The 14456-nt window shown below is 38.6% G+C and overlaps 1 protein-coding gene across 1 annotated transcript in view; it reads right to left on the bottom strand.

Moving 5' to 3' along the window:
* Positions 1-1083: 1083 nt before the first annotated feature.
* Positions 1084-14456, bottom strand: part of FBXL17 (F-box and leucine-rich repeat protein 17) — a 533407-nt gene continuing 520034 nt past the window's right edge. Inside the window, exon 9 of the mRNA XM_012647377.1 lies at positions 1084-2127. Within this exon, the coding sequence (XP_012502831.1) occupies positions 1987-2127 (141 nt within the window). The 3' untranslated portion in view covers positions 1084-1986. The remainder of the gene's footprint in view (positions 2128-14456) is intronic.

Genomic DNA, 14456 nt, shown 5'->3' on the forward strand with positions numbered 1-14456 from the left:
AAACTTTTGCATATTCACTCAAGCTACTATTACTATACATACTGTCTTATAAATTAGTTTTGGATTAAAAATCAGTTAAAATATTGTGAAATAAGATTCTTTTAGTGGTGGAGAAATGGATATGAAAACGATACAGTTCATTGCATAAGAAGAATTATAGTTTATTAATGTTAAACGCTTTTTTTCCTTACACAAATTTTATTCCTTTCAAATTAAATTAGAAACCATTTAGTTATGGGAAAAATATTCTTGGTGCTTGCTGACTAGATTTTCCTAACTGATTGGGATTAAGAACAAAAAATGCCACATCAGAAACATGTTGACATAATCAAAGGAAACAGTTGTTTACAAAAAAGGAATCATTATAAATAAGTGAATGCCATTCAAATGTAAAGCTATCTTTTGTTTCTTACAGCTAGTATCACTTTAGCACTATTGGGACTTATAGAAAATGAAATCCAAACCTCAATATACCTGTTAAAGACCAAACAACAATTATGCCCACTCAGGGAAGAATAAATAGCAAATTCACAAGTTAGGGCTTTGTTTCTAGTTCTACTGTGAAAGATAATCACTCTTTACCTTAAAAAGGCTCCCTGCTGTCTTGATTATAACTCTAGACACAGGAAAGGTTATTTGAGCCTGAGTCCCTAGTATGAATTCATTGTAAAGATGTGTTAAATCAAAATATGTATTCATTTACTGACGGGTATTTTCTTAACTGAAAGCTGGCAATCTTTACTTAAAGAAATGCTTATTTCTGACAAGTGTAAACAGGATTTTAATGAACAGATTTTCTAACTTTTCCTTCTTAAACTCATATATTAGCTAGCAATAGATCTTTGCACTAGCATAAGAACTATTCGAAAAATGATAACATGCATATATCCAAAAAACCTGTTCATAAACCCAAAGCAAAGCAAAAGAAAAAATATTCAGTAGAAAGATTGTCTACTTATATCTCATTTATTAATTTTCTATTAATGTGACTACCCCCAAAATCTCAGACATATACTTTCATTATTACCAAAATTAACAAAATAATGAAATGATCTGTAGTTTTCTTTTTAATAACTGCACACCATTAGTTACATTGGTGGCTTTGATGCTAAGATTAGCTCCAAATATCATTAAAATATATCCTGACCAGTTACTATCCATGAAATAAAAGCTAACACAATGTTAACGTAAAACCAACTAAAATATTTAGTACTCAACAGAATGCATTTGTAGAACAATGAATAATTAACTTTTGTGAGCTGGCCAGGGGAGTTAGATTGTTGCCTCCCTATGAAAAATTTACAAAAGGCTTTATTCTCTCTAGTCCCTAGGTCGCTCACCCAACAGCAAGCTGGCCACCCGTGGATACTCTGAGTTAGGCAGAGCCACAGTGGACGACATGCTTCCTCAGTGACCTAGAGGAAGGCCCTTCTGTCAGGAAATGATCTAGAAAGAACCTGCTGTGGTGTATGGGTGCACACGCGTGTGCAGTATGTGAGAAAGTGTGAGTGCCTTCATGAGTGTGTGTGCCTGGAATTTTGGAAACTATTGGCTTCCAGCATTCTAATTAATGTCATCATCAGTAGAAGTGCACGATTCTATCCCATGAATAAAGAGGGCCTTCTTTTTTGGACATCTCTAAGTGGCAGCAATTGCAAGCTCAAAATAATACATCCAATTTTTTGACTCTATATTAAAAAAAGTTTGTTTTTTTTTCTTAAAAGAAATAAGCCTTTGGATTTAAAAACTAAATGGTTACTGGCTTTCACAATCTTTAATTTTTAAGGAAAAACCCAGCTCACCTGGGAAAAAATGACAACTGCACTTATGGTATATAGTATGCAAACAAGACACAAATATACACACTCTGGTACACAGGCAGACAGGCGACAGTTAAAATCTTTCCAAGAGATGGCCCACCTCGAATCTACAATTCCCCTCCACCCTGCTGCATGATCCAAGCGGACCTAGGCAGAGGCTGGAGTGTTAGGAAGAGGCGGCAGACATGTTGGGGGTCCAGCCCATCTGATAGGCTCTCTCCAGGGTCCTCTTGCAGTCCTGCAGGACGGTGCTGAAGGTGATGTGGGGGTACTGCTGCACCAGCTGTTCCACCGTCACTTCGTTGACCTGCAAACAAAGAATAACACCATCAGTCACAGGGACACTGACACCGGGCTGCCGCGGGTGCTCCCCGGTGTGCTGTGGCCTGCTCACCCCAGCACGAGGAGCCCTCGCCTCCTCCTTAGCAAGTGAGCAAGTGTTTTGTGCACGCCCTCTTTTGTCTGACCTCTGATCCTCCCTCCAGTAATACATTTGCCCTTAGGGATTTTTTAAAAGACATGATATCAAGAAATCAAATATGTTTTTTGGAAGCATAAATGACTGTGACTTGGCAAGATCTTAACAATATCTGTTGAAAATCTAGTGCTTGGGAGGTAAGGAAGCAGTAAGATAGCATTCTAACGCACGGTCGACTTCATCATCAACCTAACAGCCTTTTTAGGACAAAAATTATAGAATGAGGGAGAGGAGACGCAGGATTCCAGATAGAAGTGTTGGGGAAGATGTTTATTTTTCTTCCCTTTAAATGTTAAGGTATTGCAAACTTCAAGTCCCTCTGTGAAAAGGGCTGAAATGTGAGGAATCAATAATTAAAACATACATGGCTGGCAGGTCAGGGATGGCCCCAATAGACCTTAACCATCAAAGATACCACCTTGATTCTTGATTAGACAAGGCAATCAGACAGGCCTAATTAAAACTAACACCTTTACAATTGCTGTGCTGTGAAGGGATTAATTTGTCAATTATTTTTAAGCTGATTGCAGTTCATATCACAGAAGTAGACAGCTTTCTTCATCCTTTAGATAAATAAATGATTAACCTAAGAACCACAACTTTTAGGTAGCTTTATTTAAAATCTTTATTGAACACTTGGGCATTTTCAAATACATCAATATTTTATTTATACTGAATAAGCTAGTCTGAAAGTAGGTCCCTGTGATATACATTTTTGAGCATCCTTCTTGATGTCCGTTATTGGAAAATACCAGGAGGACCACCAGGAAAAACCAGAAACAACATCAAACCCCCGTTGTTTGCTTTGAAAGCCTGCTTAGAAGTATGATGACCATAAAATTCAGTTACCTGCACTTTTCTGAAATAACATGGTATCTTCATAGTGATCTGGAAAACTATGTTATATATTAATCTTTTTTATTATTGAGAGTTGATATTTCAACATTGTGTTGATGATACTTAATCTTTCTCAGAACATTTCTGTATTCAAGACTAGCTTGTATTTAAACCAACTTCTATTTCAAATTCAACCAAGCCATGCACTTAACTCATTTTGTGATAAAGCTTTATGTATTATATATTTTTCAAAAGCAAGAATAAAATAATTTGAATAAAAAAGAAAAACTAATATACAAATTAGACTTGAGAATATGAATTAATGATCTTAAGAGGATTTTTAAGCAATATAATGTTTTATTTTTTAATTTAAATGTATGCTCTAAGTCTTGTTTGAGTTCAGACAGCTTACAATAGTACACTTAGAAGTTATGCAACATCTCGCCTTGCGTATCCCCCTAACATATTTTTGGTACTATCCAGCCACTAGGCCTAATTTCAGATTACCAAGCTGTTCAAGTTCCTTCTGGCCTTATGCTTGTCAATGCACTTCTCCATTATGACCACCCCCCTTCTCATGCCTTTCTATTCATTTTTGATTTCTTAGCTTCAGTGTCATTTCCTTAGGGAACCTTGATCACTGCCCTGTTGCTGCTCCCTCCCCAAATTACATAAAACTTCCAGATCATTCACTCTTCCAACACTGCCTACTTTTCCTTCATGGTACTTCTTGTTCTATTATTAAGTTAGTTTATAGTTACTTTGTTTAGTGTTTATTTCTCCTGCTCCAATATAAGATCTACAAGAACTATGATGAGCCGGGAATAGTTATTAGTTAGTAAATGCTAAAACAATAGCAAACAACAAATAAACAATAGAAACCCAGGAACAAGGCAAAGCCAAAAACTAACATACTAATCCAGAAGATCAACAATTTTGTAAACAACTCATATTCAACTTAAGAATCCTCGCCTTCAGGGAAGCCGTCCCTAAGCAGCCCTATTTCCCCACAGTGTTGGGTGAGGTACCCTCTCCCCGTGCACCTATGGCAAGCCCCCTGCAAGGTCTGCCCTCTATTTGAGCATTTGTACACTGCACTGCAACCATCTCTTCTCCTGCCCATTTTATCCACCTGAATTAAAGCCTCTGGAGACCAGAGATTGCCCTTTTATCTTTAAGGCTATCTTTGAGCTGTGCACAAAGTGAAGAAGAACCATGGCAACTGTGGTTCATATCACGGACTTTGGAGCCAAACAGAAAACAGGTTTGAATCCTGCTTTCACTTCATTAAGATTTGGTTTTCTCAACTGTAAAAACGGGATAAAAGTACTTATCGTAGGATTGCTATAAGGATTAAATGTAATATAATACACCTAGCACTGTGACTGACATAAAAAGGCCCCCCAAATGGTAGTTCTTATTATTGCAGCCGGCAATCAATAAATGGTTAGTGAATGCACGAGTTAATTCGTGATATCTTAGGGCAACCACTTCTCTATAGTCCTAATCAATATTGTTCCACTCCTGAGATATCTCGGAAATAAATCTTGATAAACACTAGTTGTAATGGTCAAAATAAAATTGACACAGGACAAGAAGTAACCTTTAGAATGTGCTTCATATACAAGAAGAATCTATTCTATTTTCATGCTCTCTGGAGGAGATTCCAGAACTTTCCTTAATAATATACTCTAGATTTTAAATATCCACTGTCAGGAAATTCTCCCTTTTTTTTTAACTGACGTTCCCCATGCTGTAATTAGGTTACCTACCCCCTTCTTGCCATAAACAAACTTGGAAGGATGCAGGTTTCACTAAGAGAGAGCTGAAGTCATTTGGTCAGAGAGGATTCTCGAAAAATCTGCATTGCATTGCAAAGGAAGTAATAGCAGTCCTAGTCACTTGGCATTCAAGGAACTACTAACTAAAAATAGATGAGAAAAGAATGGAGCGAGAAAACATTTAAACCCACTGTAAAAACATGGACTGTTTTCTACGGTACGTCTTTTCTAATCTACGCACGGGCTTGTACAAAGTTTAGTACCTAGGGTTGACAGGCAATTTGTTTTGGAGGGCCAATTTTTAAAAATGGAAAATATCTCTATGTGGTAACTGTTTTCCAGGAAGAGACATATAATTCACCTTAAGTAAACTTGATACATGAAGATATGGATTTATGAAGTACATAAATTAGGGGATAATTGTTCACTTCAGTAAGGAATGTCATGGTAGAGTTAATTTAGTTTGTCAGCTCCCCTAATATATTTTATATATTCTTTGATTTACCAAAATTCAATTTACCTATTTCTGTTGTAAAAAGTAAAATTACACCTGTAGTTGAGAATATAGATGATGATGTGTTATTTCTCTGGCTCTCATAGGTTATGGGTAAGAATAGACAACAATTTGGCTTTGTATAGCTGTGTGAAAATGGCACCAGTAATCCTCTGTGGATATAATGTGTCTTCTAAGCAATCTTTTTGCTAACTGTACTCTGTAAATGCTAGAAAGCAAAGCAGTGGGGAAAATGCAAATATTCCATTTTAGAGCTTTGGTAGGTAGAAGTTATTCAGGGGAAATACATAGGCTCCCAATAGGGAAGGTTCTGTCTTTTACTTATAATGTCTCCTGGTGATACAGTGTGACAAATTTTATACTGAAGCCATGTTCATTTATTCCTCAGAAGTACAAATTATGCTCACCTCTTCTTTCTATCAACTCCATAAGTGCTTTGGTGCTATAGAGACGGATTCAGTGTAAGACACCAGCAGAGTCCAAATCCTTTTAAATCGTCATGCCTATGTACACATTGCTGCAGACATTTTGTCATGCACAACTCCACTTGCTAGAATGAAAAGAATCTTCCTATGTTCCAACTCATAAAATATATGTAGTATAAAAAGGGAATATAAAGATGAGGTTTTTAAAAATAATTTCCTCATGATCCCTGGTTTTCTATATTCAATTTCTTTTCCTTTCACTGAAAACTACCAATGGCAACTTCTATATTACACATGAGATTTGAAAAATGCAATGCATCTTCCTAAAGAAATATGCCACAGTATCATTTGAAGAAATTACTATGATTTAAGGGGAAAAAAGCGTGTGCCACAATTTTTTTTAATATAAGAAAGATTGGATTTTATAGTTCTCTCCAAAGACTGCATAACCATAATTTACATTTTCAAAATTTTTGTAACTCTTTTTAAGGTAGTAGCAATTTGTCTGGTATTTTAATCTATTTTGAGTTAACATCTATTAGCACTTTTTGAAAATGTGAGGCAATTGCTATGCTAATTAAGGTAAATCACACCATAGTTTCATTACATGACTGCTGCTACTAAGGAGGGGAGGGGAGAGAACCTTTAGCGTTTCAGAGATTCAGTTTAACCAATTTATCTAGACCATCACATTTTTTTTACCTTATCAATACTTCCCTCAGAAAGTTCCAGATAAGTGTAAGCCTAGGCCTGAGTTACCTCCCCCTAACACCTCTGTTCAAAAATGTAATTTCTGATAAAATTTCCTGAAGAAGTCATTTACATTACATTAAATGATTCTTATTTCCTCTTTGACCCATGTTATATAAGAGGACATGTTTCCTGTTGGGGGGAATATTTGACATCTGAGTATTTTAAAATCACACTTAAGAATAAACCACTTAAAGTCACTTGTGTTTTAATGGAGAAAGTTTTCCTATAAAAATTGAACACTGTTTAGAATATCTACAAAGATAAAATAGATCACATTATTCTTCTAGACTGTAAAGTCCCTGACAACAAGGCTTATTTTAGTCATCTCTTTGTTTTCCATCCCTGTCTTATATATTCTTGCCCCATTAGAATTTAAGCTCTATATTACAGGAATTTTTTTTAATATACTGTTATAGCCCTAGTACCTAGAGCATGCCCAGCACACGATACATACTCAATAAATATTTGTTGGCTAAATTAATATAGGAGTTGTTCAATGAATATGTATTGAGTAAATAAAAAAACACCAAATAGTACTGGGTCAGGAATCGTAGAGATAAGCCTACCTTGTTCCCAGACTGTTTCAGCAAAGGTGATAGCAGTCTGTAAAGTCTTGATATTACGGCAACTCCAAACTCCTTTAATCCTTTAAAGTTCCTACTCACGGTGATTCCTTGAGCTACTGTCTTTTCCATCTGATATCATCAGGTACCTCTTTCCAGATGCACCTTCTCTAGAGTTCCTGATAATTTTGCACAGGAAACCAAAGCAGCTCATGATGGTGGTTCAGCAATTTTTTCTGTGTCATGTGGCTGTCGGGCAGTACTCAGGAAATGGCTAAGCTGTATTTTGGATAAACTGATGACAATCTTCCATACTGGAGATCAATGACACACTACACTGGGTGTGTAAACTGAGAGATATGCTAATGGTCTTGGATGTGAGTAGGTTTCCAAAACTCTGCAAAAACTCACACAGTTCAGAGGATTTGCTACTTTAGCTTATAGTATTAGCAGTCTGCTCCGAGTGGCAGGCCCAGGAGGACAGAAGACTTGGAAATTTTGTGACATTAAGCTCCCATTTAATGTTACAGTTAGCTAGTGGCAGGGAGGGAACAGTGGATGTGTCTCTGGACTCAAAGCCACGCTATTTCTATCTTGTGATTTCTTGGGCTTCAGGAGTTGATATGGCTTCACCCCTGCCTGGGGACAAATGGAAATCTGAGGACTTACTTTTTTGGTTGGTTCTGTTGGCACAGTGGTGTTTAGTATCTGTTGCCTTGGGGAGTATGCAAGAGATGGTACCATCCCAGACAGGGAGAAATTCTCCACCCTAAACTGCCCCATGCCCCTGCTCATAAACACATAGTATTAGACTTTCATATGGTAGGAGACAAACTCTTTTCTTCTCTTCATCATGGTTTATTTTGGCAAAATAATTGAAAACAATTTGTTCAGTTTTTACTCAAATAATCAATAAGGCAAAATAAAAGTATGTCTCTGTTCATTAACACAGGAAGGGAATAATATTCAGTTAGCATCTACTATGTTCCAGGCATCTAAGAATCAGTACCCCATACTATAGATGAATTGTGGCTTGGACAGAATTAGTATTTCACACAATGTCACACAGCTAGTAGATGGCAGCCAGGGTTGGAATTCAGAGCCCCAACATACAGTGCTCTTCGGCCTGTACCACACTGCTCCGGCCCCTTGGTAACATGGCGTGGGGCGGAAAGTGCCAGACTGGGGCCTAGCCGATCACCTGTCTTGTGAAATGTTTATTGACATGCATTTTCTATCTAACACAAAAAAATGATTGCAGTTTGCATATAATTGTATTTCAAAGTCCTTGACAAACTTTTCAAAACGGTTGCTCTATGGGAATGTAAGTGATAATGGATCTAACTCGGCCTGCAGAAGAACCTTCTATGGTGGAGCTGTAGGTTGCATGAGCCTTCGAAGCATAATGGAAACGTGAGGAAGCTGCAGGACTAACAAGAGGCCGTCTGACAGGGCCTCTGCAGCTACACCAGAAACCGGCATTGCTTTCTCTTCTGCCTCCCCTCGTCAGAACATTTTCCCAGAGGCAGAATGACCGGCAGGGGAGCTATGGGCCCTTCCCTCTTGGACCTGGCAACCCGGCAGGGAGGAGGGACAATTACACCAGCAACACCAAAGTCCAAGAAGCACTTTCTAGGGCAGGGCAGACTGCTGTGGAAGGAAGCCCACAGGAGGTACTTGACCTCTCCTCAAGGGTTGGAGAGTCTTTCCAACAGAAGTGATATTTAAGTGGACTTCTGAAGGACAAGGGGGTGTCAACCTATGTATCACACGCATTAAATATACATGTGTTATCACAGAAGAAGAGAAAGCAGTGCATGAGATAGAACAAAACAACTCATCAGTCCTTTACTTTGTAAAGCTGTGCAATGTTTCTCCCGTCCCATCCAATAAACTCAAGTGTATACCTGAAGTTAGTTTTTGTTTCAAATAGCTCTGCTCTGAGGAGGGGGAGGGGCAAAGAAAATGGGTCTCCCTAGCTGCAGAGGGGAAAAGTAAGGTGCCCACAGTGTATCTGTAAAGGTGCTGGAAACAGCACACTCAGCTCCTCCCTCCTCATTCAGGGCTCTGGCCCTCACGCCTGTCTGTCACTCTTCCCAGACTCCCTGGGCAATGTCACTCACTGCTAACGGCCCCAGAGGCTGACTCCTGGCGGCCCAGAGGCAGAGTGTTGTCTCTGGGGCAATATGCCTCCGAGTCTGCTTCTCTCTGAGTTTCCTGGTTCCCTGGGAAACTGTACTGGATATCCATGGCATGTGTATTCACAGGTGCCCGCAAAAGTCATTGTGGACAATGAGTATTCAGATAGACCCACTGCTCTTTCACCTGGAGCCCACAGGCTCCAAGACGAGCGCATATTAAAAAGGATAAAATAAGGGTAATGTGAATTTTCATAACACCCCAAATTTGCATGTAAATGAGATGAGTCACCTAATTGCAAGTTTAAAATATTTTAAATAGGACGCTAAGAAAAGAATAAAATAGTAGACGATACATTGATTTTTCCAGAATCCTGCATAGCCGACACCATGTGCCAGCTCTCTGTGGGTCTGCTCAGATTTTTATCATTTTATTTCCCTCCGTTTACAGCAGGACTCCTCCTGGCCCTGTTTGGGTGACACGCTGCATTCTGCTGAAGTTTCCCTATGGTTAGAGCAGGGAACTGGGAATCTGGTGCCACTTTTACAATCTGTCACCTCTTTTTCTTCAGCGGGGAGGCTAAGCTTCCAACCTTAACACCCTGTTCCTTTTTTCTCTTCCTTCCCACTTCCTTTCTAAGTCAAACCAAAGCCGTCTGCCATGAACCCCGCAGTGACTCATCTATAACAAATCTATGATACATATTTACTGATGCGGGATGAATTAAATTGTCTGCAACCAGGAATATAAACAAGAACACAGCTGTTGTTAACCCAACTGCTTGTTAGGATCATCTGGAGATCTTTTAAAAATCCCAGGGCCTAGGCCACATCCCAGACCAACTTTATCAGTCTTGGTGGAGAGGGAGCCAAGCACCAATGTTTTTAAAGCTCCCAGGAGATTCCGAAGTTCAGCTCAAGTGAGACCTACTGGTCTAAAGTCACTGTCTGAAAAGCTCCCAGAGGAGGCAGGTGATTCCCGTACTTGGGAATCTGAAGGCAAGGTCTGAAGTAAAGTTATTTAAAGATAGCAAGAACCCAGCCACTTCTCATGACGTCCTCCACATTAAACTCTGAGCCAGGGCTTCTAGAGAAAAACTGTTGCTCCTACAGCTTATTAGCCCGTCTTTTTTCAAATATTCATCATTGTCTGAAATAAAAAGTATATTTTTTGAATGTGGTAAAAACAGACTAGCTTTTTCTTCTTCAGCATCTGGTCTCAGATCTCTCTCTCTCTCTTTTTTTTTTCTCTCGCTGGGCACAGCCAAAGGAGGCTGCCACCTGACCTTCCCAACAGCTAATGGGAAGGAAGGAGAGATGCCCCTAAACCCAGTGCTCACATGGACCTAGTGCTTTCTCAAGGGATTGACCACCCACGATGTGGGATGTGGGAGGAGAGGGCACTCATGACTCGGTGTTTAATACAATTTTAAGAAGGAAAGTTGAATATCTCACTGGAGCCTGAAAGTCACCTGCTAAATAAGGAAAGCAGCTGATTATAGAACTCCCATAATGCACATTGCTTTATGCATGAACCTTGTATTATACTTAGTAGCCTGAGGTCTTTAAGGATGTGTTTTTTTAATACATAGGTAAGAAATATTATTCTTGGGTGGCAAAAAACAAACAAACAAAAAACTCATCTAAAAATCCCAAAGCACAGAAAGAGACAGATACTGAGAATGCAGTGATGCGATGAACCTGCCAGAGGCCGGCTCACAAATTCAGCCAACTTTGTCAAATGCAGTCATTCCATTTCAGAATCTGCGATGATTGGAAGTGCTATGCTCTGTCAATATCACAACGAGCCTGGCTTCGTGCTGTCTCTTTTCCATGAAATGTGTGTTGCCTGTTAACACTAGCACTGCTTCTATTCACTTGAATTAGCACAGCGAGAAGGCAGCAAAGAACCTGGGAGGACGGGGATCACAGAAATGCCTGCAGTGTTAAGCGAGAATCGGAGCTCACTAACCTGAAGCCTCTAATTAGAGATTAGCATGACAGGAAGTCCAACAACCAGACTGTCAGAGAGAAAAATTAGTGACATTTTCATTCTCTGTATCACCAAGTGATCTTCCACTGAGAAGGCTGTTTCAAGCCAAGCGCAAGCTGAAGGTACACAGCCTTGCATGGGCCAATCTGAGGCCACAAACGCTGGCCATGGACTTGACCCATGCTCAGATCTATGCATTCTCACCTGTGGTGCAGGTGAGAACCAAAACAGATGTATGTGGGATACCAGGAAGGAGAAAGCCACCTGGGGAGTCATTTGCCGTGCTCTAAATGGTTCAGCAAAAGATGAACTATTTGAAAAAACCTAGGCCCTAATAAGAAAATTAATGTAGTCTCTAAGTGAGTGGTAAGTGCAATGTATTTATGGAACACATCTGGGTGTTTCTAAATTAAACTCTCGAAGCTGAAAAACATAATGGAGGGGGAAAACTCTCTGAACTAAAAAATGTGTTTTCTTTTGTGCCTAATGGCTTTCTTGATTTCAGTTTTTATTTTCTTTCATAAAGGCTAGGGCAGCGGTAATCACCAAGTGAACACCTGAAGAAAAATATCTTTCTAAAATTGCAGTTTGCATCAGGTAGAATTTATGGATTTGACCTGTTTCCTAAGACAAATTTACTATCAGCAAAATTTTATCCTGCATTAATGTGATCAGTAAATCTGTAGATTCAAAAACCTGAAAATAAGTAATAATATTTTTGGTTTTCAGAAGAGGAGCTCTACATAAATCAGAGCATTTCAAGGTTTGGCTCTGAAGGATGCCAAGTCTAACCACATAGCAGATGCCTGAGCTCTGTGTGACTCTCCAGAACCTCAGGGCCTTTTAGCTGCTCTCACAATTCCCTGGCTATAGAAAACTCATATTAGATTCAAGGTAGCACCTTTCTAATTTATTTATTTCCCTCTATCATTCTATCAAACTATTAAGAGGCAATGAAATCTAGTGGTTGCTTTTAGCTATATGATACTCTTGCAAACCAAAACTATAGATTTCAAATAAATAAAGCAATAAAAGTAGGGCTTTTCTGGTTGAGGAGAATGCAGATGAGGAACTCCATCCACCCATCCACCCAACATCTAACACATATCTGTGGTAGGTCCTGGTAATATAACATGTGAGGAGAAACCTATGGATCTTACATTCTAATGAGGAGAAGGAGATGGGAAATGTAAAAATTAACCACCACAACAAATAAGAGCTAATATTTACTGATTACTTCATATGAGGAACTCTACACAGATTGATTCACTAAACCTTCTCAATAACCTGTGAGACAGATGCTGTTATCATTTCCATTTTCTAGAGGAGGGAATGGAGGCACAGGGAGGTGGTAAGGCAAGACAGAGAGATAGCAGAAAAGCCAGAAGTGCAGTGACATGGGAGACGAGATAAAAGTATTCTCATGCAGGAGGGAGTGGTGACCATAAAGATGTGGCTGCCAAGAGACGGAGCAACTGGGGACAGAGAAGTGACCAATGGATTTGGTGACACAGAGATGACTGGTGACCTTGAAAAGAACAACATCAGAGGCATGGTGTGGATGGAAACAGATGGTGATGAGTGGTAAGAAAGTAAGGACAACTGTTCCTAGACAATCTTTTTCAGAAATTTAATAGTGGACTGGCAGTAAAAGAGGTCTTAGTGGGCCATGGCTGAAAGCTGATGTGAGATCCAAGTGAGGCTCTTTGTTCAGAAGAAACATAACCATAGATGACATTTAAAAAAATATTAAGTAGCAACTTTACAGTGTTATAATTGCCTGTTTGCTTGTCTGTCTCCCCCAAGAGGCTGCAGGTTCCATGGGGCAGGAACTATTTACTGTGTTTTCTGATCTGTCACCTATCATTGTGACTGGAATATAGTAAGCTACTCGATAGATATTTCTTGTCCTAAAATTTATATAGAACCAAATAAGAGCCCCAATAGCCAAAGAAATCTTGAGCAAAAAGAATAAAGCTGGAGGCATCATACTACTTGACTTGAAAATGTATTAAAAGGCGATAGTAACCAAAAGAACATGATATTGGCATAAAATAATAGACACACAGACTAATGGAACAGAAGAGAGAACCCAGCAATAGAGCCACATATTTTCAGCAAACTCATCTTTGACAAAGCTGGTGAGAACTTATATTGGAGAAAAGACATTCTCTTTAATAAATGGTGCTAGGAAAATTGGATAGCCACATGCAGAAGAGTGGAACTAAATCCTATCTCTTACCATATACAAAAATCAACTCTAAATAGATTAAAGACTTAAATGTAAGACCTGAAACTATAAAAATGCTAGAAGAAAACCTAGGGAAAACTCTCCTGGGTATTGGTTTAGGCAACGAATTTATGTCTAAGACCTCAAAAGCACAGGCAACAAAAACAAAAATATATGAATGGGACTTCATTAAACTAAAAAGCTTCTGCACAGCAAAAGAAATAGCAGAGTGAAAAGACACCCTATTGAATGGGAGAAAATATTTAAAAGCTATCCAACAGGGACTAATATCCAAAATATATAAGGAACTCAAACTCAACAGCAAAGAAAAAAAAAAAATCCCATTAAAAAATAGGCAAAGGACATGAATAGATATTTCTCAAAAGAAGACATACAAATGGTCAATCGGTATATGAAAAAATGGTCAGTGTCACTAATCATCAGAGAAATGCACATCAAAACGACAATGAGATATCATCTTACCGCAGTTAAAATGGCTATTATTAAAAAGACAAAAAAATAACAGATGTTAGAGAGGATGAATATAAACTAGTTACAGCCACTATGGAAAATACTATGGAGATTTCTCCAAAACTAAAAATAGAACCACCATAAGATTTAGCAATTCCATTAGTGAGTATTATCCAAAGGAAAAGAAATCAGTATATCAAAGGGATACATGCATTCACATGTTTATTGTATCACTGTTAATGAGAGCAAAGATATGGGATCAACCTAAGAGTCCAGCAACAAACGGATGGATAAAGAAATATGTTATATTAATATATACACAGTGGAATACTACTTAGCCATAAAAAAGAATGAAATCATATCACTTGCAGCAACATGAATGGAACTGCAGGTCATTATCTTAAGTGAAATAAGCCAGACAAAAAGACAAATATCACATGTTCTAACTTACAT

Source organism: Propithecus coquereli, unplaced genomic scaffold (assembly GCF_000956105.1).
Source record: "Propithecus coquereli isolate 6110/MARCELLA unplaced genomic scaffold, Pcoq_1.0 Scaffold265, whole genome shotgun sequence".
NCBI classification, from domain to species: domain Eukaryota; kingdom Metazoa; phylum Chordata; class Mammalia; order Primates; family Indriidae; genus Propithecus; species Propithecus coquereli.